At 45.8% G+C, this 24,426-nt stretch overlaps 2 protein-coding genes across 5 annotated transcripts in view; one reads left to right on the top strand and one right to left on the bottom strand.

Moving 5' to 3' along the window:
• The window catches only part of FLII (FLII actin remodeling protein), a 39,846-nt gene extending 33,540 nt beyond the window's left edge, over positions 1-6,306 (top strand). For both annotated transcript variants that reach the window (XM_031938552.1, XM_031938560.1), the window contains exons 21-30: positions 20-208; positions 323-462; positions 677-935; positions 1,243-1,397; positions 1,694-1,754; positions 1,915-2,043; positions 3,590-3,696; positions 3,852-3,957; positions 4,213-4,278; positions 4,873-6,306. In XM_031938552.1, coding sequence (XP_031794412.1) covers positions 20-208; positions 323-462; positions 677-935; positions 1,243-1,397; positions 1,694-1,754; positions 1,915-2,043; positions 3,590-3,696; positions 3,852-3,957; positions 4,213-4,278; positions 4,873-5,007 — 1,347 coding nt within the window. In that variant the 3' untranslated portion in view covers positions 5,008-6,306. The remainder of the gene's footprint in view (positions 1-19; positions 209-322; positions 463-676; positions 936-1,242; positions 1,398-1,693; positions 1,755-1,914; positions 2,044-3,589; positions 3,697-3,851; positions 3,958-4,212; positions 4,279-4,872) is intronic.
• LLGL1 (LLGL scribble cell polarity complex component 1) overlaps positions 6,290-24,426 on the bottom strand; it is a 92,380-nt gene continuing 74,243 nt past the window's right edge. For all 3 annotated transcript variants that reach the window (XM_031938570.1, XM_031938575.1, XM_031938583.1), the window contains 9 exons: positions 23,129-23,282; positions 22,081-22,234; positions 20,423-20,706; positions 18,916-19,180; positions 13,402-13,516; positions 12,899-12,993; positions 11,901-12,021; positions 10,653-10,732; positions 6,290-7,645 (listed from right to left, as the gene is read on the bottom strand). In XM_031938570.1, coding sequence (XP_031794430.1) covers positions 10,654-10,732; positions 11,901-12,021; positions 12,899-12,993; positions 13,402-13,516; positions 18,916-19,180; positions 20,423-20,706; positions 22,081-22,234; positions 23,129-23,282 — 1,267 coding nt within the window. In that variant the 3' untranslated portion in view covers positions 6,290-7,645; position 10,653. The remainder of the gene's footprint in view (positions 7,646-10,652; positions 10,733-11,900; positions 12,022-12,898; positions 12,994-13,401; positions 13,517-18,915; positions 19,181-20,422; positions 20,707-22,080; positions 22,235-23,128; positions 23,283-24,426) is intronic.

Below are 24,426 nucleotides of genomic sequence, written 5' to 3'. Positions count from 1 at the left end.
ACATTGAAAAATCCACTAGGTTTTTAAGGCCAAGTTTAAGAACTGGGATGATGTGCTGAAAGTAGACTATACCCGCAATGCCGAATCAGTGGTGCAAGGTGACGGGCTGGCAGGCAAGGTGAAGAAGGACACGGAGAAGAAGGACCAGATGAAGGCCGACCTAACAGCCCTGTTTCTTCCACGTCAGCCACCCATGGCTTTGGCTGAGGTGCTGGGGGGACCTGCATGGCTGGGAAGGAGGAAGCAGGGTTACAGAAGGGCAGAGTGTTGGGGAAGGGAAGGGGTGGGGAGCATCAGCCCTGATGACAGAGTGACGTTGCAGGCAGAACAGCTGATGGAAGAATGGAATGAAGACCTGGATGGTATGGAGGGTTTTGTCCTCGAAGGCAAAAAGTTCGCCCGCCTGCCTGAGGAGGAGTTTGGTCACTTCCATACCCAAGACTGTTACGTCTTCCTCTGCAGGTGTGACTCCCCCATCTGTCTACTTCTAGTCTCATCTTCTTCCTCAGTCTCTTGCAATGGGGCACAAGGTGGACATATTTGTGGTACTTGGTGTAAAATAGGGATTCCCAGCATTTCTCCCAAGTCTGTCTTCCCTTGAAGATGGAAGCTCAGGATGTGGAGGTGAGAGAAGGCCCTCCTTTTCCCACATCTATTTTCTCTCCCCCTTCCCTAGGTACTGGGTCCCTGTAGAATATGAAGAAGAGGAAAAGAAGAAAAAAGCAGGTCCTGGGGCATCCGAAGGAGAAGGGGAAGGAGAACAGGATGCTGAGGAGGAGGAGGAGGCAGCCACAGCAGAGGAGAAACAGCCCGAGGAGGATTTCCAGTGTGTGGTCTACTTCTGGCAGGGAAGGGAAGCCTCCAACATGGGCTGGCTCACCTTCACCTTCAGCTTGCAGAAAAAGTTTGAGAGCCTCTTCCCAGGCAAACTGGAGGTGAGGCCCTGACCTCTCGGCTGAGGCTCTATTCGCACTCCTGTTTCCCACTGCAGTCTCCAGAGGGGAATCAGTTTGGGGACTTTTTTCATGTTGGTCTTGAGGAGTCCGTGCCTGGCCCCGATTGCCACTAGAGATCCCTCCCACTCAACTACCTCCTCAGGGAGCCTAGATGGCCCCAGGGTGGCTGGCACGGCGTGGGGGAAAGGGAGCTGGCAGTGGGCTGGGAGAGCATCTGGGCTCCATCTGGCTGGTCTGGCAGAGCGGGTGGGATTCATCAGCCTCTTTGTTCTGTCCTCCTTCCCAGGTGGTCCGAATGACTCAGCAGCAGGAGAACCCCAAGTTCCTGTCCCACTTCAAGAGAAAGTTCATTATCCACAAGGGGAAGAGAAAAGCTCCAGAGAATGCTCAGCAACCCAGCCTTTACCACATTCGCACCAATGGCAGTGCCCTCTGCACCCGGTACCTAGCACCTCTCCCCGCCTTCCTCTCCCCACAAGCCAGAGTCCATGCCCAGAGTCCACGTTACGTGTATCTGTATGTCTCGCTCCCTGGGTCCTGCTTGTGGGCAGGGATCCAGCAGTTGCTCAGCAGGAGAGGCCTTTGGGGACCCTGCCTCCCTAGGGGCTGAGGAGAGGTGCTCAGGACTGCTGCCTGCTGGAGCTGCCCCAGGGCTTCCCGGGGAGGGGTGGGCAGGTGGCGGAGCTGGCCCGCTCTCTCCCTTACCTCTGTCCTCCCTTGGCCCTGCCATTCTACAGATGTATCCAGATCAACACAGACTCCAGCTTACTCAACTCTGAATTCTGCTTTATCCTCAAGGTGAGGGACGGGTCTGGGCTGGCCAGGGAGGGTCTGGGCCTCCTCTCCCCCCCCCCCAAAGCATAGGCATGGCAAGGTCAGGACCCCCATGAGGGGAGGGAGGGAGGCAGGAGTGCTCAGGACAGAGGGGGACACAACCGTTCTCCTGCTCCGGCCCCAGGTCCCCTTTGAGAGCACAGACAATCAAGGCATCGTGTACACGTGGGTAGGACGGGCAGCCGACCCCGATGAGGCCAAGTTAGCTGAGGATATCATGAACCACATGTTCAACGACTCATACAGCAAGCAGGTAAGGGCCTGGACGGGAGGGAGGTTCTCCTGGGGCCCTGCCCGACCTTGGGGGCCCAAGAGGGACAATGACTTACCTTCCCAACAGGGCTCTTACCCTAACCCTAAACCCTTTTTGATTCTGGGACCCCCTTTGACAGGAGGTAAAACAGAAGCCTGCTCTCACATGGTCTAATGCCAGGTCCAATAACTACAGCAATTTCAAAGCAAGAGGAGCATAAACTACAGTTCAAGATATCTGTACCCATTGTCATGTGATCTGAAAAAATGTGGGTTTTGTTGGTGATTAGGCCACAGTTACTGCTAATACTGCCATGATGTGTTGCCCATGTTCATAACTGAAGGAAATAACTTTTTTCCCATCCAAAGTCATTTACCCCCTGAAATTTTTCCATGGATTAAGATCCCTACTCAAAAGCAGCAGTTCTCAAAGTTAGTCTGGGGATATCTTGGGGGTCCTCTAGACCTTTCCTCCGGGCCATGGAATCAAAACAATTTTCATAATACTAAGACGTTTTAAATTTCCTGTGTGGTAAACAAAACTACAATCCATGGGAGCAAAAACTCTTTGAGGACTTTTCAAGAACTTTTAAAAGTGTAAAAGGAGACCAAACAGTTTGAGAAAGCACTGCTTCCTCTTGGGTCAAATGCTGGCCCTGGAGTCAAGAAAATCTGAGTTCAAATTCAGCCTCAGAGTTTTATTTGCTTTGGGATTCTAGACAAGTCACTAAGTGACTGCAGAGCAGACAGAAACTGTCTGCCTCAGTTTCTTCATCTGTAAGATGGGGATAATATTTTGTACCTACCTACTTTTTAAAGAATCAGATGAGATATTTGTAAAGTGTTTTGCAAATCTTAAGGCACTATATAAATGTGATCACAATTCCTCAGTGCATATCTTGGGATAGGAGAAGGCACTGTTGTATAATAAATAGAACACTGGGCTTTGAACTATATATGAAAAGCCTGGTTTCAAACCCTGCCTCAGATAAAGGAGTAGAGAGATCTCAAAGGTCATCCCATCCAACTTCTTCATGGGATAGATGAAGATACTGAAGTCAAGATTAACATCACCTAAATAAAAAAGTAGAGAAAATGCCTTTCTGACTCCAGAGCCTCTGCCTCACTTAACTTTTCCAAGACTCACTGATCTCTTCTCTTAAACAGAAGCACCTACCTCGCAGAGTTGTAAAGATCTACGAGATAATAATTTGTAAAGACACTTTCAAACCTTAAAAAGTACCAGGTAACAAAGTAGATGGAGCTCCTGGCCTGGCGTCGGGAAAATCTGAGTTCAGATGTGGCCTCAGACACTTACTGTGTGACTCTGGGAAGTCACTTAACCCCATTTGCCTCAGTTTCCTCATCTTTAAAATGAGCTGGAGAAGGAAATCATAAACTACTCCAGTATCTTTGACAAGAATACCGAGTGATGAGGTCTCCCACTAAAATGACTAAACAACAAAAGACTTAAAGGTCCTGGTGCCGTTGTAAGCTTCTGTAGCTACCTTCACCCCAGAAACCTTTGCCTGCCCTTTTCTCAACAGGTAATTAATGAGGGAGAAGAGCCAGAGAACTTCTTCTGGGTGGGCATTGGGGCTCAGAAACCCTACGACGAAGATGCCGACTACATGAAGTATGCCCGACTCTTCAGGTCAGCTCAGTCTCCTTTCTTTGTGGGCTTCTCAGCTCACTACTCCATGGAAGCCCCCTCCCCTCCCCCTTTTCACCACTTTGACTGGGGCCCCCAACCCCAACCTGGAACCTCCTCAACTCTGCCCTGGTGTCTGTCCTCTCTCTCTGGCACAGGTGCTCCAATGAGAAAGGTTACTTCTCAGTGTCGGAAAAGTGTTCGGACTTCTGCCAGGATGACTTGGCTGATGATGACATCATGCTGTTGGACAATGGTCGGGAGGTGAGTCCCCTCCATCCTGACACCATACTTCTGCTGGTCCTACCCCTCCCCTAACCTTGTAAACCTGGGTTCCTGACTGCAGGGCATCCCCTCCCCTTCTCCACCTCTGCTGGGCCTGGCCCCGAGTTTGGCCGGGCTGGTGTCGAGGACGACTCCCTCCCTTCAGTGACAGACTTGGGAGCGGCCCTTGCTCACCTTGTAGCACTGCTCCTCCCTCCCTGTGCCGGGGCACAACTTCTGTCCTTCACCTTGCAGGTCTACATGTGGGTGGGGACTCAGACAAGCCAGGTGGAGATCAAGCTGAGCCTGAAGGCCTGCCAGGTGAGTGACTGTCGAGCCTTCTCTGCTGGCTCGGCCCATCCAGACTGGGGCCTCTCACCTTTTTCTGTCAGACATCCCTTCTCACAATGATATTTGTAAAGGCATAAAATTCATTGGGTTTACAAAGGGAAAAAATTATATTGGAATGTAACTAACAAAATATTTTAAAAGAAGAAATGAGCTTTAAGTTAAGAACCCCTGCCACTGGGCCCCTAAGGACTTCCCCTACACATGAAGGAAACCAAAACCTCAGGTGTCCATTACTTGGCTGAGGGCACAGCATGTTAGTGGTGGGGCCGACATGAAAACCTAAGCTGTGGCTTTTCACTCAATCCTTGTTTCGTTGGTTTGAGCTGTTCCTTCTTTTCCTCTCTGCTTGGGTCTAGCACTTAGGGATGATAAAGGTTATTCAATATCGATGCTCTTCAAGGGAGGGGAGAGGTTTGTAGAAAGCCAGCTTTGACCTATAAAACCTAAAATCTGTGTAATGAGGGGGTTGGAGTGGATGCTGGAGATCTCTGACAGCTTGAAATCTAACAGGATGGAGGTTATCATTTCTCTGACTTGCGCGGTGGGTGCGTTTCTCTCTCGCAGGTTTACATCCAGCACATGCGGTCCAAGGACCAGGAGCACCCTCGAAAGCTCCGACTGGTCCGCAAGGGTAACGAACAACACCCGTTCACCCGATGCTTCCATGCCTGGAGTACCTTCCGGAAACCGCCCGCCTAGCTGGGTGCAGACTAGCCTAGACTCTTCTTGCTCCTGACCCAAGGCCGCTAGCGTCAGCACAAGCTTTAAAAGGCTTCTCCTCCCTGTGAGAAGTTGGGTCCAGGGCTGCCCCGGCGGCCCCTGTGCTATTGGCCCTTGTGTTTGGAGGGGATGGCTTTCTTCTTTCTCACCGTTCCTATCAGACTTCTAGGGTCTGGCTGCCTGCACTGCTTGTTCTTAAGCTGTTTTGTGGCCAAAGCCATAGAAAGCTCCAGATAACTCTGCTTGGGGGCATCTCAGGCGTTTGGGGTGGAGCTGAACCATCCAGTGGGCAGAAGGGGACAGTGTTTCTGAGGAGCAGCGCTGGGCCAAAGACGAGGCAAGCTCCTTCGCGTCTCACGACCCATGCTGCTCCCTCTCCACACTGTGACTTACCTGGCCCTGCATCCCCTTCCCCCCCATCCCTTGCCTAGGGCCCCTTCACTGGACTCACTGCACCTTCTCCATCAGTCCTGGCAGCACCTGGTGTATTGTATTGTTGGAATAAAAATGGGCCCTGTTGCCGACAGCACAGACGCGTGGATTAGTGGTGGTTTGGGGTGAGGGAGCCACTGGTGGGATTGTTCCCGCCCCTACTTGATTTCCCGGGGACTCCCCTGCCCCCTTTTCCTGATGAAATAGCTGAGTCCTTGGAATTCTGAGAACTGAATAAGGTAGGAAGGCTGTCTGCAGTGGGACCAGGTTGTCCAGAGGAAGGAAGTGAACCTCCTGCTAGAGCAGCACCTGGCCTCATCTGGGCTACGCAAGGCAACGAGCCGGCATGTTTGCTCGCTCCTACGCCTGGTGGTGGTGTTGGGCAACATGAAGCCGGCTCTCATTTTGTTAGGGTTAAAGGTGAAATCTGAATCAGATCTGGACTAACCAAGTCCACCACTTGGAACCCTGCCGAGGTCCTGGCCCATTGTTAGAACCAAGGCTGTATGGGGCAGGAAGCAGATGCATCAGCCTTTTAAGATACTAAATGCTTTATTTTCAATATTAAAAACCAGTATTTTTAATACCTAAAACAATGCTAATTAATCTTAACAAAAAGACCCCCCCTCAAAAAAAAAGATACATTCTACAAAAGAAGCCCCCTGTCACCACTCCTCCCCAACCCCCCAGGACACAAAATGGGAGCATGGTCAGTCGGCACGTTTGTTGGCCTGGAGAGGGGCTCAAACACACTCGGACACACTCACAGCAGGAACCATCCAGGAGCGAGAATACCAAAATAACTTTAGAAATCTTTTTTGTCCAAGTCCCAGTGAGGCAAGCTCGGCTGTATAAAAAAAAAGAAAGCCTATCCTTGAAGACTCCAGCATTCCTACCTACCAGGGACCGGCTCTGGGCCGCAAACCCTCCCCCCTCCCCACTCCTGCCCCTCCTAAAGTGGCTTTTTTGCCTGAGGTTTGGCCCAGAAGCTGGCCTGGGAAAAGGGCATCCTCCCTCTTCCCACAGCCCAGGCCATCACAGGACTAAGTAGTAGCCTCTGGGAGTCTCCTCCAAAGGAAGGGACTGCCCTGACACGTGACACACCTGATCCTCTTACTTCCCTCCTAGCCCCCTCCCCCGAGTCCCCCAGGCCTGGTAAACAGGAATTACTCCCTTTGCTCAGCTCCAGGGCAAACGCCACAGAAAGTCCTGGGAGGGGTGGCAGGAGTCTTTTCTCTGAACCCAGTTCTCTGGGTTTCCCCAAGGAGACAATCGTCCCCTTGGATAAGTCAGGGAAGAAGGGCCCACGGGTGTTCTGAACTCCTCCCTTCAAGGGGCGTGATCAGGAGTTGGGGGGTGACACTGCGGCCACTGGGTGCATTTGTGCTTCTGGACAAGGTGAAAAATGAAGGGCCGAGGGGAGACAAAATGACATTTCAGACTGGGGGATGGGGGCTGCGGCCTGTCCCTCTGATCCACTTCTGGCAGGTACGAGGTGTGATAGACTCCTGTGGGACACCGGAATCCCTCAGGAACGGGGGTCTAGCAGGTGGAAAAGGGGGGCCTCCTGAGGGCAGAATCAGGGATCCAGGAAGAAGGCAGCAGTGGGGCTGGGGGCTCCTCAGTCCATGCTCCTCCGAGGACCAAGTCCGATGCAGGGGAAGGGGAGCACACGGGAAGGTGGGAGTACATGGGGCTCACCCCTGCCCCTCTGCCACAGACAGGCTTTCTGGGCAAGCTGAGGTAGCCTAAGCAGAGAACAGTAGCCATGGCTCCCGAGGGAGGCTGTGTGTGTGTGTGAGAGTAACGGGTTAGGGAGTGAGGGTCTCTCCCTTCAGTCCATGACTCCTAGAGGAACGGGGGAGAGGGCCAGTGAGGGCCGCGGGAGGGACATGCAGAGCGCGCCCTTCCTTGGTTCCGACGGGCTCCCCGCCTCTGCCGGTCCCCAAGAGAAGAGTCTTCATAGAGCTGTTGGGGGGGAGCAAAAGGGCAGGCAGGGGTTGCGGGGATCCAGGGCGCTGTGCTTCTGCCCCACCACAGTTAGAAGGTACAAAACTATGTTACAGGGACAGCATCCAAGGGACACAGGGCAGGTGTGTGCGGACAGTGGGGCTCCTGGCTGGGCCGTGGGTTGCAATCCTCATCACCGGGGTCCAAGCCTGAGCCGCAGGCAGCAGCGTCTCTCCTGGGGAAGAGAGCACCCGCCAGTTAGTTACCATGCCAACCCTTTCCAGGGGGAGCTGGGGGAGGGGGGGCAAACAAGCACCCTCCGTCTGCACGTTCCAACAACGGCTAATAATAAATAGCTAACAGGGCAGCGGGGGTGCACAGGCCCTGCAGTCAGGAGGACCCGAGTTCAAATCCAGCCTCAGTCACTTAACCCTGATTGCCTGGGGGGGAGGGAACGGGGCCGGCAGGGTGAAAAAAGCCTCAATTCTGCTATAGTCTCTAGGGGCTGCATGCCAAGTATATCTGGGAGCACCAACAGGAAGAACAGCCAAACTAAAGAATCACCGCTGGCTTCTTGTTTTAACGGGAAGGATTCTTTTCTTTCCTCCCTCGGTGACTCCACTAAAATAGTTCACTTTAACAGCAGTTTCCTCAGGCAGTGGTACGCCTTTCAGGGAGCCCCGACCTCCTGGGCCCGCCCACCCAATGTGGAAGAGTGCCCAGGGCCTATCCACCTCCCTGGCTGGAGACAGCCTCTGGAGTCAACTACAGCCAGGTAGAAATGGGGTGCAGAAATGCAACGACTCAGGCTCTTGTTTAGGGACCTAATTTAGGGTCAACACTTGTGTTTTTTGCCGAGGCAACTGGGGGTAAGTGACTGGCCCAGAGTTACACAGCTGGGAAGTGTTTAGTGCCTGAGGCCAGATGTTAATCTCAGGTCCTCCTGACTTCAGGGTTGGTGCTCTACCCACTGCGCCACCCAGCTGCCCCTTCCTTAGGTTTTTTAGGTATCTAAATATTACCTCTGAACCTCGAAGTTTGCAACTGTAAAAACTAGGAGGCCTAGAGAAGAATCCAGCCCTTCTGTTGGGAGGAGTGAAATTGAATTATTTGACCAAGGAACCACACCCCAAAGTCCTAATTCCCAGAGGAATGAGCATCAAGCCACCTTCCTTCCCTATGTCCCAATTAAATCTGGGTCACAACCTGCTAAAGAAGGTCATTATCTTCTCCCAGTACACACTCCTGTTTCAGTCTGGCAAAATCCTTCAGCTGGTGAGCAGATGAGAACAAAGGGGGTGGGCCATCTTTGTCATGAGGACTATGGCACTTGATTATGGAACAATGGATGGGGCTGATAAGCCCAACAATGACTCGGGATCTAGGACTGAAGGGGATCTTCTGTCCTGGAACTGAAGGCCCACAGGCTCCAACCGAATGTCAACCCATGGGCTGACACAACTGCCACCTGGTATCTGACAAAAAAGGTGGCCACCTCCTTGAGAAACTGGCTGCTTAATTCTCCTTCTTCTACAGTTCCCAACAACTGCCCTTATTACTCCCCTAATGAACCAAAGATGGGTTCTGTCATTTTACAAATATCTTATTTAACCCTCTAAGGCAGATGCTGTATCCCCATTTTACAGATGAAGAAACTGAGGTAGCAATTTAGTGACTTGCTTAGGGTCACATTAGCGAATATCTACATCTGGATGTGATTTCAAGACTTCCTGGATCTAGGTCCACTGGACTATTACCTAATTTACCATTATTCTGGAGAAAACTACCTCAATTCAGGTAGTATTTTCTGTCTATTTAAATTACCATGTATATAACTTACATGCATTCAAAGCATATAGCCTCCTCACAACAGAATGTAAATTCTTTGAAGGCAGGGATTTTTTTTTTTCCATTTTTGTTTTTGTTTCCAAATACAATGCTTTGTTAAAAAAAAAATTAACAATAATAAATGTTGATACAGCAATTTTAAGATTTACAAAGTGCTCTAAAAGTTTAGAGAATGCTTTAATGTGTGTTATTTCATTTAATTGTGGATAATACAATGTACAAATGCTTAACAAAGGCAGTTTGAATTGGATTGGCCATGTCAGTGACAATAACTAACAGCAGCCTCAGAACTTAAGAGTTGAAGGGAGGATCAGGGGACAGGCTGGGGCTTGGAAGCCAGTTACAGAATGACCAGGAATAAGTTTCCCATCTTGGATTTTCCCACTTAGTACCTAACACTTCCTGGATAAGTCATTTAACTTCTGTGCCTTTCAGTTTCATAACTGATTATTAAAATTTTGACATATTAAAATGATGAGAATTTCATCTTCTGACGCAGTCCCAGGTCTAACCCTCACCTAATTTTCCAGGCATACACCTTATTCCCCTGATGCATAACTTTTTGATCCAATGATCTAGACTGTTTCATGCACAAGAATCCTCCATCTCTTGGCTCCAGGCATTTTCTCTGGCTGTCCCTCCTGCTTTCCCCTCCTCTGCTGTGACTCCTGATCTCCCTGGCTTCCTTTTAAGTCCCAACTAAAATCTCATCTTCCATAGGAAAGTTCTCCCAACCCCTTTTTAATTCTAGTGCCTTCTGTATTACTGGTGGTCTAGGGGAGGGGGAGGAGGAGAAGCAGGGAGAAAATTTTGGAATATTAGGTTTTGCAAGGGTGAATGTTGAAAACTATCTTTGCATGTATTTTGAAAAATAAAAAGCTATTATAAAAAAGGATTATCTGTTTTAAAAGAGTCGTGTTTTCCCTCTATTAATTACTTCTTATTTATCCTACATATAACTTGCTTTGTAAATATTTGCTTATATATTGTTTCTCCCATTGGATGGTAAGCACCATGAGGGCAGGGACTATCTTTTCCCTCTTTTTGTATCTCTGGTGCTTAGAATATTGCCTGGAACATAAAAGGCACGTAATAAATATTTATTGAATAACTCATTAACTCTAATTTGACATGAGACTTTAGATAAGTTATATAGCATTACTGGGATGATTTTGAATTATTTAGCTTCTAAGGTCTTGAGCTAAAAGTCTTATGATTCTAAGACTTGACTCAAAGCTCAAACATTCTAAGAGTCTTATGAAGGTCTCAGAATGTAGCCTACAGGGATGCAAATACGTATCTGCAGACTCAAGAAACAGGTTTTTTCCCCTTTCTAAAATCTCCTTTCCCCTTAGGCCTTCGTAGTAGTCTTCCAGCAACTGCACTCCCCTCACCTTATTTGATCAGGATTCCTGGAGATCGGGCGTCATCTTCTGCTATATTTCTCAAATTTTTCTCTGCTTCCTCTGAAGAGCTAGAGGGGTTGAAAAGAGGTTCTCATAAGATTGAGAAAGACCCTCCGTTCCTGTTCCCAGTATGGGAAGAGCACATCTCCCAGTAGGCCTATGGTGTAAGATGAGGAAGAACATTCAGAATCTAGGGAGCTCTGTCCTGTCTTATCACCACCCCGGGGGAGAGGGGCCTGGGGCTTGGAAGAGTGAGACTAAGAAGTCCGACTTTGCCTTTTTCCTTGCCCATTCCTGAACCACAGCTACTGCCCAGATCTGCTCCCAGCGGCTCCCTCATTTTGCCCTCCTTCTGATTTTATTTCTCCATCTGCCTAACAACTGCCAACGTTTCGAGGACACAGTGCTAATGACTGACCAAAGTCTTCTCTTTCTCCATCCATCGATTCTCTCCCGTGAAGTCTGAGAAGTATATAAAGTAGGAATTGCCATTTTTATTTAATAGAGTAGGGACATAACTCATTTGAAGTCTTACCCAAGTTACAAGCAGTCAGAATACAACACAGGGTCCTTTTTTTGTGAGGCAGCTAGGTGGCCCAATGGACCTGGAGTCAAGATCTGAGTTCAAATATGATCTTAGAGACACTTAGTAGTTGGGTGAGGAGATGAGCAAGTCACTTAAACCCTCTCAGCCTCAGTTCCCTCATCTGTAAAGTGAGGATTATGATAGCACCTATTCTCACAGGGTTTTAGCAAGGGTCAAATTTGGAAAGTACTTGGAAAGTACTTTTCCAGAACAGAGACTGGCTGAAGTTGGGGGTGAAAGAGTTGCAGTTTTCTTTATAAGCAATTTTCTTTTTCCATCCCTCAGGGGGATTAAAAATTTTTTTTATTGTTTTGTTTTTTCTAATTATATATGTATATTAACTTTTAAAATACATATTTCTTTATGAATCATGTTGGGAAGAGAAAAATCAGAACAAAAGAAAAAAATCATGGGAGAGAAAAAAAATAGAAAAAAGAAGTGAACATAGCATGTTTTTGCACAGGTGGATGCTTGTCCCTTCTTTATGATTTCCCCAAAGGGAATTTTTTGGGGGACATGAATCACTGAGAATAACCTGGGCAGCCACTGGACTGGATTTCTAGCTTTGGGGTCTGGTTAGGAGGGCCTAAGACTGGCCAAGAGTAGGTTTCCAACCTGTTGCCAGCAGAGGAAGTGGACCTGTTCCTCACCTCAAAAAATCCTTCACTTCTTCCACAGTGATATCAGCTGTGGTATCCAGCGTGTTTTCTGTGCTGTTGGGTGAGTCTGTGGATGCTGGGGAGAGGGCAGCCTGGGAATGCTCTGGGGTTCCTTGGGAGAACAGAAAGGAGGAATTAGGCCTGGGATGTACCATGTCACCCTGGGGCTTCCCAGGACTAGGTGATCAGGAACAGGATTCTAAAGGGAACACGTAGAGGAAGGGAAGAGATGTGAGCTTTGCAAGGGAGGGAGCCCAGTGCCACAGCCAACATGGGATGTGGAGACACTGAGCAAAAGCATCCCACTTATCCCTTTGCCCACCCTTTTCTCCTCCCTTAAAGCTTTTTTTTTGGAGGCAGGGGTTGTCTATCCTAGATATAGTAGTAAGCTCTAGGGGCCCATTACTAGACCCAAGCCTGCTCTGAAGGGCCATCCCTTCCACCCTAGATCTTGGGTCCATTCTCTTCCCATAGGGACCGGGATCCATTACAGTCCTAAGGATCTTACTTCTAACAAGGCTCTTTCATTGCTTCAGCTCTTGGGCCACTGCCCTGGTGAAGCTCTCACTAGCCCACGATAACTGGCTGCCACAGAACGGTTGGAAAATATGGCGCCTCTCACTGTTTCTTGGACATTGCCACCCATTTACACACATTCGCATATTGCACAGAATACACACACACGTACACATTTACTGTTCAGCTTCCCCTCCTACCTAATGTCTCTTTTCTACTCTTGTAGATTTTTTAACAAACGAGTTTAAAAAGCCTTTAAGTGACTGTCTGGCCCAATCCTCTAATTTGATTTAAGCAGATGAAGAGACTAAAAGAGAAGTCATCCATATGTAAAAATGTGTACCTGTTGTATACATGTCTATACAAAGTTAAGTGTGACTAAAACCCAAGTTTTAGTTCACGGGACTGAGACTTTTAGCAAGCCTACTTCCAGCCCTTCTTCCTCCTTCCCCGACCAAGACTTGTACACTCACCAGCTCCATCAAGGAAGGAGTGGTTCCCCTCAGACACTGGCAGAACATGAGTTCCATTGGCCTGGCTCAGCTTGGGCGACCCTTTGTAATCATTGCTGGAAGAGAAGGCAGAAGTGATGGGGGAGAGGGAGGTGTCCAGGGGGGAGAGAAAGGGGAATGCTTCTTTGGGAGATGGTCATGAGCTGTGGAAAGCAGGGCAAGAGGAAGGAACACGGGCATCCCCCAGTTACTCTGATGGGGAGAGATTATCCCTAAGGCATCTGATTTTCAAACAGTGCCAGGCAAGGACATTTCTCGTGACATAAGAGTGTGTGAGCCTTGGCAATCCTACCACAGCACAGAACCCCTCTCCTTGGAAGGCTCAGGGCAGGGTCCGTGGGAGATGCTGGATCCTTTCCAAGGGCATCTCTGAAGTCTCCCAGGAGATGGAGAGTGCTCGTGACCCTTCCTCAATGTCTTCTCCCCCATCCTTACCCCAAGCACCCCCACACCACCCTTGGCACCTGACACAGATGGTATCATGAGGTCGGATGAAATCCAGGGAGCACAAAGGTTCTGTGATGTTCCTGGCACTCAGGGAAAAACGCTCAAACTCCGATGGGGAGATCAAGTAGAACCCTGTTGGAAGGAATGGGGAGGAGAAATGTGAGCAACTGCCCAATTAGCCAGTGCTTCCCCTACCCACCCCCAGACTCACCATCCTCATATGTTGAACAGGGGACACAAAGTCTCCTTTAATCCATCAGGTATTAAATAAATAATATTAAAATCATATTTATATATAAAATATACATTACATATGAATATATAACATAAAATTAAATATGCATATAATAATAAAATAAAAATATAAATTAAATAAGACAAATACTTCTCCAGCAAGACTCTAGCCTTCTTCCTAATTCCTGTACCCTCCCCCCTTTGTTCTGTGTTTTCCTTTCTCTTACTCCTCCTTCTCTTCTCCATCTCATCTCTTGACGCCTATCTCCTCCTAGAAGGATTCCCCCATTGCTCCAATGGCCAGTGACCTCTTCTCTCTCTTCTTGCACTTAGAGGCTATACCAAAAAGTTTGGCCCTTAAGTATTCTCTACCTGAGATTCCTGCTTCTTAAGGAAATCATCTTTACTGCACATGTATAACCTATCCTTGTGTCCAGAAAAGGGGAAGAGTGGGAGGGAGGGAAACTTGGAATACAACATTTTACAGGGTGATTGCTGAAAACTATCTTTGCATATATTTTTAAAAATAAAAAGTTATAATTTAAAAAAAAAGAAAGTCAATTTCTATATTACCAAATAGAGTCTAATGTTTATTTGTTAACTGAGTCTCAAGTAGGGCAGCGGTGATAGCTTCTATATTACCAAACAGGGTCCAATGTTTATTTGCTAATTGAGTCTGGCAGCGAGACGGCACAATGGATGGAAAGCTGGGTCTGGGGTTAGGAAAACTCATCTTCCAGAATTCAAATCCAGCCTCAGACACTAACTCGATCCTGGGCAGGTCACTTTATCTTGTCTCAGTTTCCTCATCTCTAAAATGGCAGAGAAGGAAATGGCAAACCACCAAAGATACTGATCTTTGCCAAGAAAACTTCAAATGGGGTCATGGATAGCTGGACATGATGAGTCTCAAGTGCCTGTTTCCCCCAGAAAGCCTAAACAGACATCCCAATGTGGCCTGATTAATTCTTACTCAGGATTATGCCGGAGTCAAGACTAATCATCCCCTCTGCCCTGTCTCAGATCCTCACTCCAAGTCCCCTGTAGTTAAATGGAGACACTGAGGAACAGAGATTTAGAGAACTGGATCTGGAAGTCAGGAGAAAGGACCTGAGTTGAAGTCCAGTCTCTGGAAATAAAAATGTATAAAACTAGAGAATTCAGTAAAATCTCTGACTACCTTATTTTCCCCATTGGTGAATTGGGTATAACATCAGCACTTTCCATCCAAGGCTATTGTTAAGGATAAAAGGAGATATTTGTATGGTACTTTGCAAAGCTTAGAGTTATAGAAATGCTAGCTGTTAAAGGCAGCTAGGTGGTGCTGTGGGGCAACTAGATGGGTCAGGGGATAGAGTATTCAGTCTGGAGGTGGGAAGATCTGAATTTAAATTTGCCCCCAGACCCTATGGGATGCTGGACAAGTCACCTAATCTCTGGAGAAGGAAATGGCAAACAATGCCCGTATCTTTTTTTTTTTTTTTAAATAATAGCTTTTTATTTTCAAAATATATGCAAAGATAATTTTCAACATTCACCCTCGCAAAACCTTGTATTTCAAATTTTTCTCCCTCTCTTCACCCTGTTCCACCCCCTAGAAAGCAAGTAATCCAATATAGGTTAAACGTGTAATTCTTCTACACATATTTCCACATTTATCATGGTGCACAAGAAAAATCAGATCAAAAAGGGAAAAGATGAGAAAAAAAACTGCAAAAAACAGCAACAAAAGATGAAAATACTATGTTGTGATCTACATTCAGTCCCCACAGTCCCTCTCTGGTTGCAGATGGCTCTCTCCATCACAAGTGCACTGGAATTGACGATGCCCATATCTTTGCCAAGAAAACTCTATGGGGTCACAAAGTGCTTAATGTGCCTGATGTTGTGGATAGAGGCTGGACCTGAAGTCAATAGGACCTGAATTCAATGTGGCTTCAAACAGTTTTTCAGTAAAATGAGATTAACAATAGCTCAGAATTAGGATTCTTCCCTCTTGGAGTTATAGTAAGGATAAAATAAGATTTATTTTTAAAAGCAATAATGATGCTACATAGCTATTATTATTTTAATGCTCATTATTAGTGACTTGCTCAAAGTTAGAAGGGCTAAAAGAATTCTGAACCTGCTTCAAATGGGGAAGAGAAGACCTCATTTCTGTAGCCTCATACCATTGGCTACGAAAATGGAGGGGGACTTTTGTCTCCTTTTGGGACACCTAGTAGCCAGAGCCATTTTTATCTGCTAAATTCCTCACAAGCCTAAAAAAGCCCAAATCAAGTGATCTGTACTCTGAAGATTTCCTTGATGCTTCCTAAATGATAAAAATTCTCCACTCTCCACCTAACATAGCACCTTTTCTGGACAGCCGTTGACAGTTTTGAGTTCTTTCTCTGAAAACTCATTTTCTTTGACCACTAATTAATTGGGGAATGGGGTCTTATTCTTGTAAATTTGAGATAGCTCATCCTGGAAACAAAATGATTCCCACTTAATCTGCTTCCTTTCTAATTTTAGCTACATTAGTTTTGTTCAACATGGCACTTTTTTTCACCCAGTATTAAAAAGAAGAATTATTTGTAAATGTGTCTTCTTCCTGTATTAGACTGTCAGCTTCACGTGGGTGAGAGTTACCTTATATAATCCTATTATCTTTCTCACCAAGCAGCACAAAGCTCTGTTAGCCCGGGGCAGCAGGTGCCAATTTGAGGTAAGAAGTAGCAGAGCTGAAGAGACAGATTTTGGAGTTGCTTCATTGCCTTACTGGGGATGATAGTTCAGAGGGTCCTGCATGCCCTGCCAGCTCCCATCCCAGCTTCACAGCATGAGCTGTCTGTCCCTTCTGGCTAACTCTGCTCCCACACTCCCTTTCCTTCTTGGATTAACTCCAAAATCCATTATCTTCAGAATCCTGTAGTCCTTTTGCATTGCAATTTGAATAGAAGCAACACAGTGTGGTGGAACAACCCTGGACCTTCACAGAATTTTACGAGATGCTTCTGTTACAACACCCCGGATGGAATATTAGTATTTTTATTTTGTTATTATTTAGTCATTTCAATCATGTCCAATTCTGTGACCCCATTTGGGGATTTTCTTGGCAGAGATATTGAAATGGTTTGCCATTTCCTTCGCCAATTTCTTTTACAAATGAGGAAACTGAGACAAACAGGGTAAAGTACTTACCCAGAGTCACAGAGCTAGTAAGTGTGCACAACTCCAGGCCCACCTAGCAAATATTCTTATCCCCCTTTCACAGATGAGGAATCAGGGATATCAAGAGAATAAGTGACTTCTGACCACGTCAACAAGTATTTTGTTTTTTTTGTTTTTTAACTGAGTACTTATTGACATTCTAGTCATTCTGTTAAGGACTGAGAAAACAAAGATAAGACAAAAATAAGAGAAAGGCTGACAAAGACAAAGATAAAATAATCCCTTGCCCTTAAGAGGCTTATAATTGTTCTACAGTAGGACTTTGAAGCCAGGTTTCTCATTGTAAGGCCATAAAGAGATGTCTCCTCAGTCCATTGCTACGGTCCACCGCTGGGGGTCTGGGGTTCTAGGATGAAGCCAAGTGATCATCCTTGTTGGCCTTTTCTGTGCCATCAGAGGAAAAGGAAGAAATCCATTAGAAGAGGCCGTTTAGGAATCAAAACTGCAGAATTTGAAGAGGTCTTGGTGATTATAGGGACCCACTCCATGCTTTGGAAAAATGGAGATTCAGGGACCAAGAATGGCTTGCCTATAGTCCCATAATAGGTACCATAAGAGCCAACATAACTTGGCAACTTTTCACAATCTGACCAAAACCCCAAAACAAGAGTTGCCAAAATGCTCCTGGGCATCTGCAATGGTTTATTAGTCATCAGGAAAAGGGCAGAAATATACACACACAATATCTACATACACACACCTATTTATACTACTTACATACACACACACACACACACACACACACACACACACACGTACCAGCCCCCTCGCCCCATTTCGTTGCTTGGATGGTTACAGAAAGCATCTTACAAACTTTCTATTCTCATTAGACCCACATAAGACCACCAGAACAGAAGTTTTCTACCATGTCAAGAGTTTCCTACCCATTTAGCCTCAAAGCTCAAGAAAATCTCACTTTTCTGGATAGAGCACCAGCCCTGAAGTCAGAAGGACCTGAGTTCAAATCTGGTCTCAGACACTTAGCATGGCCTAGCTGTGTGACCCTGGGCAAGTCACATAACCCCAGTTGCCTCAGCAAAAATAAAAAAATAAAAAAAATCTCCCTTTTAACTGGCCTTTTGTTTTGACCCCTTTTTAATCCCTTTAAGCATTCTAACTCTAGTAATTCCATAAGCTTGTACTCTCTGTCCCCCCCCCCCCAGACTTTCTATCCAATGCTGAAAGACTTGCTGTCCTTTGCTGACCCATCCAAAAAACAGAAATAACAAAATCATTTTTTCACAGTGGGATGTGGTGGGGAAAGAAATGGAAAGGGGCAGGAGGGCCCCTGTTTTCTCTGCTTGAATGAGCTATCTCATGACCCAAAAAAGCTTCTCTGGGGTGGGAGGGGAGTCAACAAAAATACTCCAGAAGTGTTCAATAACTCCTGACTCCAGAAGACTTCAATAAGCCCTGATTTTTAAAATGAGCCGATTCAGTGGCCCAAACAAGGCTTGGCTGATGCATAGGTGAAATAGATAGCTGACATAACTGGAGGAGCCCACTCAGCCAAAGTATATCTCTCCCCATCTTTGTGTACAGTGACCCCTTACCCCTTCCACCTCTCAATTTTCCCTAGCATGGGTTTTTGATGTATTGTGCATCTGTATAGAAAAAAAATTTTTTAAATGGGAATTTTGGGGAAGTTTTGTGGAAGCTGAAGGTGACATGCAAAGGCCAGCTGATGGCACAGAGCCTATGATCAAATACTTAACCCAAATTTTACAGTAAGGTAAACACTCCATAAAAGAAAAAGGAAAATTCAGACTTCTCCAGTACAAAAGGAGGGCCAAAATTTTTTATAAGATTTTCCAGAGTTGCAGGGGTACCTCCCCATTAATCACTGTATTTGGGGATCTTCTTCTAAGAGTTGTGTTAAATTTATAAAAAGAACACCTTAAACTCTTATCTGCTGATATTTTTTCAGTGATTAATTGACAGGCAGCCAACAGCCTCTGTGAAGAAAGCCCAGAAAAGCACCAAATAGGGGTGCAAAGGTGGAAAGACAGATTCCCTTCCTGCCCTCCCTTGCCCAAATGGAGGATGTCCCAGTGGGCATTGTCCCCCCACCCTTCACTCACCCTGCCCGTATTTTGTGAAGACACAGGACGCGATGCCACTGATGTCCTCCTTGCGAATGCAGTCATAGTGCACCTGAGGCCGGAGGGACGGCACAGCGAAAACATGGATGTCGCCCAGGTTGGTGAGGCAGGCCAGGCAGTTCTCTGTGTAGTCCTCAAAGGCCACGCTGGTGAAGGTGACCAGAGCCACCTTCCGAACCCGGCAGCCCTCGTGGGCTGTGAGCTTGAACTTGGTCTTGGCGCTGACCTTGGGCAATGTAAACACCTGGGGGGGGGGGGGGGGGAAGCAAGCCCAAGGTGTCAGGAGCCATGGTGAGACTGAACCGCCCGGAGAGAACCAAGCAAGGCAAGGGGGCCAGCAGCTGACTAAATGTCTGGCCTTGTGTAAACGGACATGGGGCCAATGGAGCGCAGAGGATGTCCGCTGATGACTTAGGGGCTTTGGGGATGAGGGGGAACCTGCCCATCATCCTTGCCGGCCTTTTCTGCACTCAGAGGGGAAGAATGGCCTGAGGAAGTCACCTGGAAACCTTAGTCTCTTAGAATCTGAAGGTCAATGATTATATGGATCTATGTAACATATAATCTATATAACCAATGATTATGGATTGGCCAAGGGTGACCAATTTTTTTGTTTATTTTTGTTTATTGTTTATTTTGTTTACTGGTCAATAAACAGAGCCAGGACAAGAACCCAACTGACTCCCCAAGTTAGTGCTCTTCCCATCATCCAACAATGGAGAGGAAGCCTCTGTTCAGTCAACTCAACAAGTCTGTCCTGGGGTTTCCTGTGCTAGGTATGTAACGGAGAGAGCACAAACATTCTGGTAGCTCAGTCCAGCTGAAGAAACCAAACAAAACAAGAAAATGAAACAATAATGGGCAGCACGAAATCAAGTGAGACACGTCTAATTGGTATCCTATTGTTTGCCTTCCCAAGGAGAGGGAGGAAGGAAGGAGGAAATGTTAGAAAAAAATTTCAATGAAATTGGGGGACAGCTACATGGCACAGTAGTACAGAGCAATGGCCCTGGAGTCAGAGGGACCTGAATTCACATCCAGTCTCAGACGACTTGACACTTACTAGCTGTGTAGCTGGGGCAAGTCACTTAAAACTAACTGTCTTGCGGGGAAAAAAAAAAAAAAAAAAAATATATATATATATATATATAATGTAATTGGAAAATATTTAATGAAATAAGTAAAAATATATTTTTTAAAAATCAAGTAAAAAACTAGGGTTTACTGAAAGCTTTGGGAGAAGAGAGCTCACTGATAAGCAGAGGTGATTACAGAGATTTCCTAGAGGTGGATTTTGGATGAAAGGATGAAGCAAAGGGAGTCAATAAACCTGGTGTGGGCTGTGCATGGTACTAAGCCTAGTCCCTCCTGAGGGTTTGTGTGGAAGTCTCAAAGGAATAAGAAGAAGATGATTGATGGATAGGACGTGCTGGTGGTATATGCTTTTTAAGAGTGGGCTTATCCACAGCCACTTGGTCTCCCTTACCTTGAATTGCTCCTCAGAAGAGATAAGCACGGAGTGACTTCCCTGCATGTCGGGGGCCTTGGCCAGGTCTTGGGACACTTCATAGGGTTCCGGCAGGGGACTGCCCCTTCCATCGAGCACAGCGATGGAGACCACTGGGGCCCGGTGCATCAGCTGCACCTCCTTGCCCAGAACTGCCTCCACTGCCCGTTCAGAGAATTTCTCCTGCGACGGCACTTCCAGCGCATAAGCAAACACTGATCCTGAGTTGGTGCCTGCCCACATGGTCGGGCCATGGTGAGTAGCTATGGAGCAAAAAATGCAATGGGGAGGGGGAGAGAGAGACCCGAGGTCAAGAGGTGCTCTACTCTCCAAACTCTATTAAGTCATAGCCAAGAACAATCAAGTTGTTAACACTTTCTTTACATTCATCTAGTACTTTACACTTTCCAAGGGACTTTCATTGAAAATTATAACTGGCAGATTTCAGAAAACCTGGTAAGGCTTACATGAACTGATGCAAAGTGAAGGGAGTAGATGTAACAGCAATATTACACAATGATCGACTATGAATTACTTTGTTCTTCTTAGAAATACAAGACAATTCCAAAGGACTCATGATGGAAAATACTATTTACATCCAGAGAAAGAATGTAGCTTGAATGCAAATCAAAGCAAACTATTTTCTTTTTTTTTTTAAATAGCTACTTCCTATCTTTATTTTTTCAATAGCATTTTATTTTTTCCAAATACATAGTTTTCAACATTCATTAAAATTTTTTTCTTCCTTCCTTCCTTTTTCTTTCCTTCCTTCCTTCCTTTCTTTTTCTTCCTTCCTCCCTCCCTCCCTCCCTCCCTTCCTTCCTTTTCTTCTCTCTTTCTCTCTTTTTTGTTGAGGCAGTTGGGATTAAGTGACTTGCCCAGGGTCATACAGCTAGAAAGTGTTAAGTGTCTGAGGCCAAATTTGAACTCAGGTCCTCCTGACTTCAGGGTTGGTGCTCTATCACACCAACTAGCTTCATTTTTGTGAAACTTTGTGTTCTAAATTTTTTCTCTCCCTTCCTTCACCTTCCTCCTGTCTAAAACAACAAGCAATCTAATATAGGTTAAATATGTGTAATCCTTTTAAATATATTTCCCTATTTATCATGTTGTATAAGAAAAATCAGATCTAAAGAGGAAAAAACCATGAAAAAGAAAAAAAACCAAACAAATAAATAAACAAAAAGGTGAAAAAACTATGCTTCAATCCACATTCAGTCCCCATAGTTTGAGATTGGCATTTTCTACCCAGATTATTGGAATGAAGCATACTAATTTTTTTCATAGTTTTTTTTTTCCTTTGGGTTTGTCTTTTCTCTCACTCATGATTAATATGAAAGTATATCTATATGAATACACAGCTATAACATATCAAATTACTTACCATTTTAGGGAGGGAAAGGGAGAAAATTTGGAACTCAAAAATAAAAAATGAATATTAAAAATTGTCTTCACAAGTAATTAGAAAAATAAAATGCAATTTTTAAAAAGGAAATGATAACTGTAGTTATAGAGAGGTAGGAGGGCAATTATGGAGAAGGTTAAAATCCATGTCTCCTCATTCCCCAATGGAGCAGAGCCCAGGCCTGGGAGTTTTTTTCTCTCCCACCTCCCTCTATGGTCCACAGTAGCCTTACCGTCCCGGAGGAAAGTGTCAGCAAAGTAGAGACAGCGCACCACGCCGGAGAGCGAGTCATCCGCCGATCGGGGCTCGATCCGCCGCTGTACAGGGGTCATCTCTACGTCATGAGGACAGGCCTGCTCGGCCAGCTGAGCATTGGCTTCCTGCACCTAGCCAGGAGGGGACAAGAGGATAGAGCTCAGGGCCATGGGCTAGGCCAGAGAGCCAGCACACAGCTCTATCCCGAGATGGAGAGTCTTTAGAATATCTTCCCCACCTCCCCCCACATCCCTGGCACTTAGCACAGGGCCTGGCACCTAGGAGGCACTTAATAAATGCTAACTCTGGCTCTTATCCAGCATGGCTCTATTTGACCCGTTAATCCCTCAAAAGGAACATATATCTTCTTAATCAGGACTTTCTCTGCCCAAAAGCAATAGTTTCCACCAACCCACAAAACATTTATCATCAAATATGTTTCTTAAAAATTATAAAGTGATTAATAAATTATATAAAAATAAATATATATATAAATTATGTATAATAAATATATGTTATATAAAAATAAATTATATATAAATTATAAAGTGATAAAATTCTCTCTGAATCTCATTCTTCTAAAGTGCTGCAATCATCACTGGAGTTTGAAAATCCTCATCACATTTTCAAGTAGCACCCCTCAAACCTACATCCATTAGTCCCCCATTAAAAATTCCACCATTAGAGATTATTTCTCTTAATTTTTCTGTTCTCTTCTGTCTCTTATAATTAAAAATTCCTCTGGTAAGGGGACCACAGCTGTTCCAAACACATAATTCACCTCATTGTGAATGAATGGAATTGCAGGGTTCCTTGAATTTGAGAGCTTCAACTGTCTCATCTTGAGAAGAAGAAACTGAAGGTCAGAGAGGAGACTTATTCATGATTATGCCATGAGCCTGGCAGCGCCTGGGCCAGAACTCTTGACAGAAAAGACCACAGCCTGAGCCCACTGGATAAGACTCCTTCATCATGTCTTGAGGCTCCATGTCAATTCTGTCCCCCTCCCCATCCCTTCTTCTTACCTTGCTGTTGGGGCTATTTGGGTTGGTCCGCTTCTTGCCAGAAACTCGGCTCTTGCGAATCCGCCGGAAGGACTGTCTCAGGGACTTCTTCAGGGATTTGACCCTGGATAGGGGTCCTTCCATGGCTAGGGAGTCATTGGGATGAAGAGTGCACCTGGGATGGAGGCAGGAAGCTCACTCACCTCTCTGACCAGGCTGAGGGATCAATAGGGAATTTGGGAGCTATTCAGGGCTGGGCTGGAGCCAGGTTGAACTGGCTCTTGAGATGAGACTGTTAAATTTTCAGAGAGCGCATTTATACCTTAACAACTGGCAAATGCTACATACAAATCAGGGCTTGATTTTGACCATAATGAGGTCCTTTAACAATTGGTCCAGTTTAAGAAAGTGATGGATAATAATACAGATTCAACATACATGCATCTTTCCCTAACTCCTTTGGAGAGCCAGTGGTTAAACATTTACCACAATGCCCAGAAGTGGACCTATTGCAATTTCTCAGTTCTTTCTTTGCATTCCTAGGAGTGAGATCTGCCAGCTTTCCCAGTAGGATATGGGTAGACCAAGTAGGTAGTCCTATTTACCCTGGACTGTGACTTATGGATCCAGGTCCTGGGCTCAAGTAACTTCCTCATCAGGCTTTTCAGGAAACAAATTTTACCATGGTAATTCATTCATTTAGGCTAAGCATAGCCTTCCCCTCAGCTTTTTTTTTTTTTAAAGTAGTCCAGACTCCACTCTGAAAAGATCATTTTTATATCATAAGTAAAAAGGTATCTTAGATCATCCAGGCCAATTCCCTTATTTTATTATTTTTGGATTAATTTTTTTTTTGTTTATCAATCTCATTATAAAAATAGAGAAATTGAGACTTCATGATAGTAAGTGCCTGCAACCCTGAGCAAGTCACTTAACCCAAATTGCCTCTTTAAAAAAAAAGAAAAAAGATAATAACTGGCCTGAGAGAAGGCATAAAAATCAGGGGGTGAGGGTTGAGGCAGAGGGAAACTATGGATACTACAGAACTTAACACAGGGCAAGTCCTGGGAAATAAGCGGAAGAAACTGAAAGATGCAACTTAGTGGGGACAGAGTGAGTACTACTCAGAAAAATGCCCAAATAATTTTTCTACTTAAAGGGCTGTCTGGATGCTTCCATAGATGGAGTCTGGAGTCTTGAGTCTAGAATCAGGAAGACCCGAGTTCAAATCTGGCCTCAGATAATAAGCTATATGACTACATAGCTATATAGCTCTGGGTTAGTCATTTAACCTCCAAGTTTGCCTAAGTTTCTTCCTC

This window comes from Sarcophilus harrisii, chromosome 1, assembly GCF_902635505.1.
Source record: "Sarcophilus harrisii chromosome 1, mSarHar1.11, whole genome shotgun sequence".
Classification (NCBI taxonomy): domain Eukaryota; kingdom Metazoa; phylum Chordata; class Mammalia; order Dasyuromorphia; family Dasyuridae; genus Sarcophilus; species Sarcophilus harrisii.
Note: the sequence above shows the minus strand (reverse complement) of the source record. Positions and strands in the feature narration are given on the sequence as shown.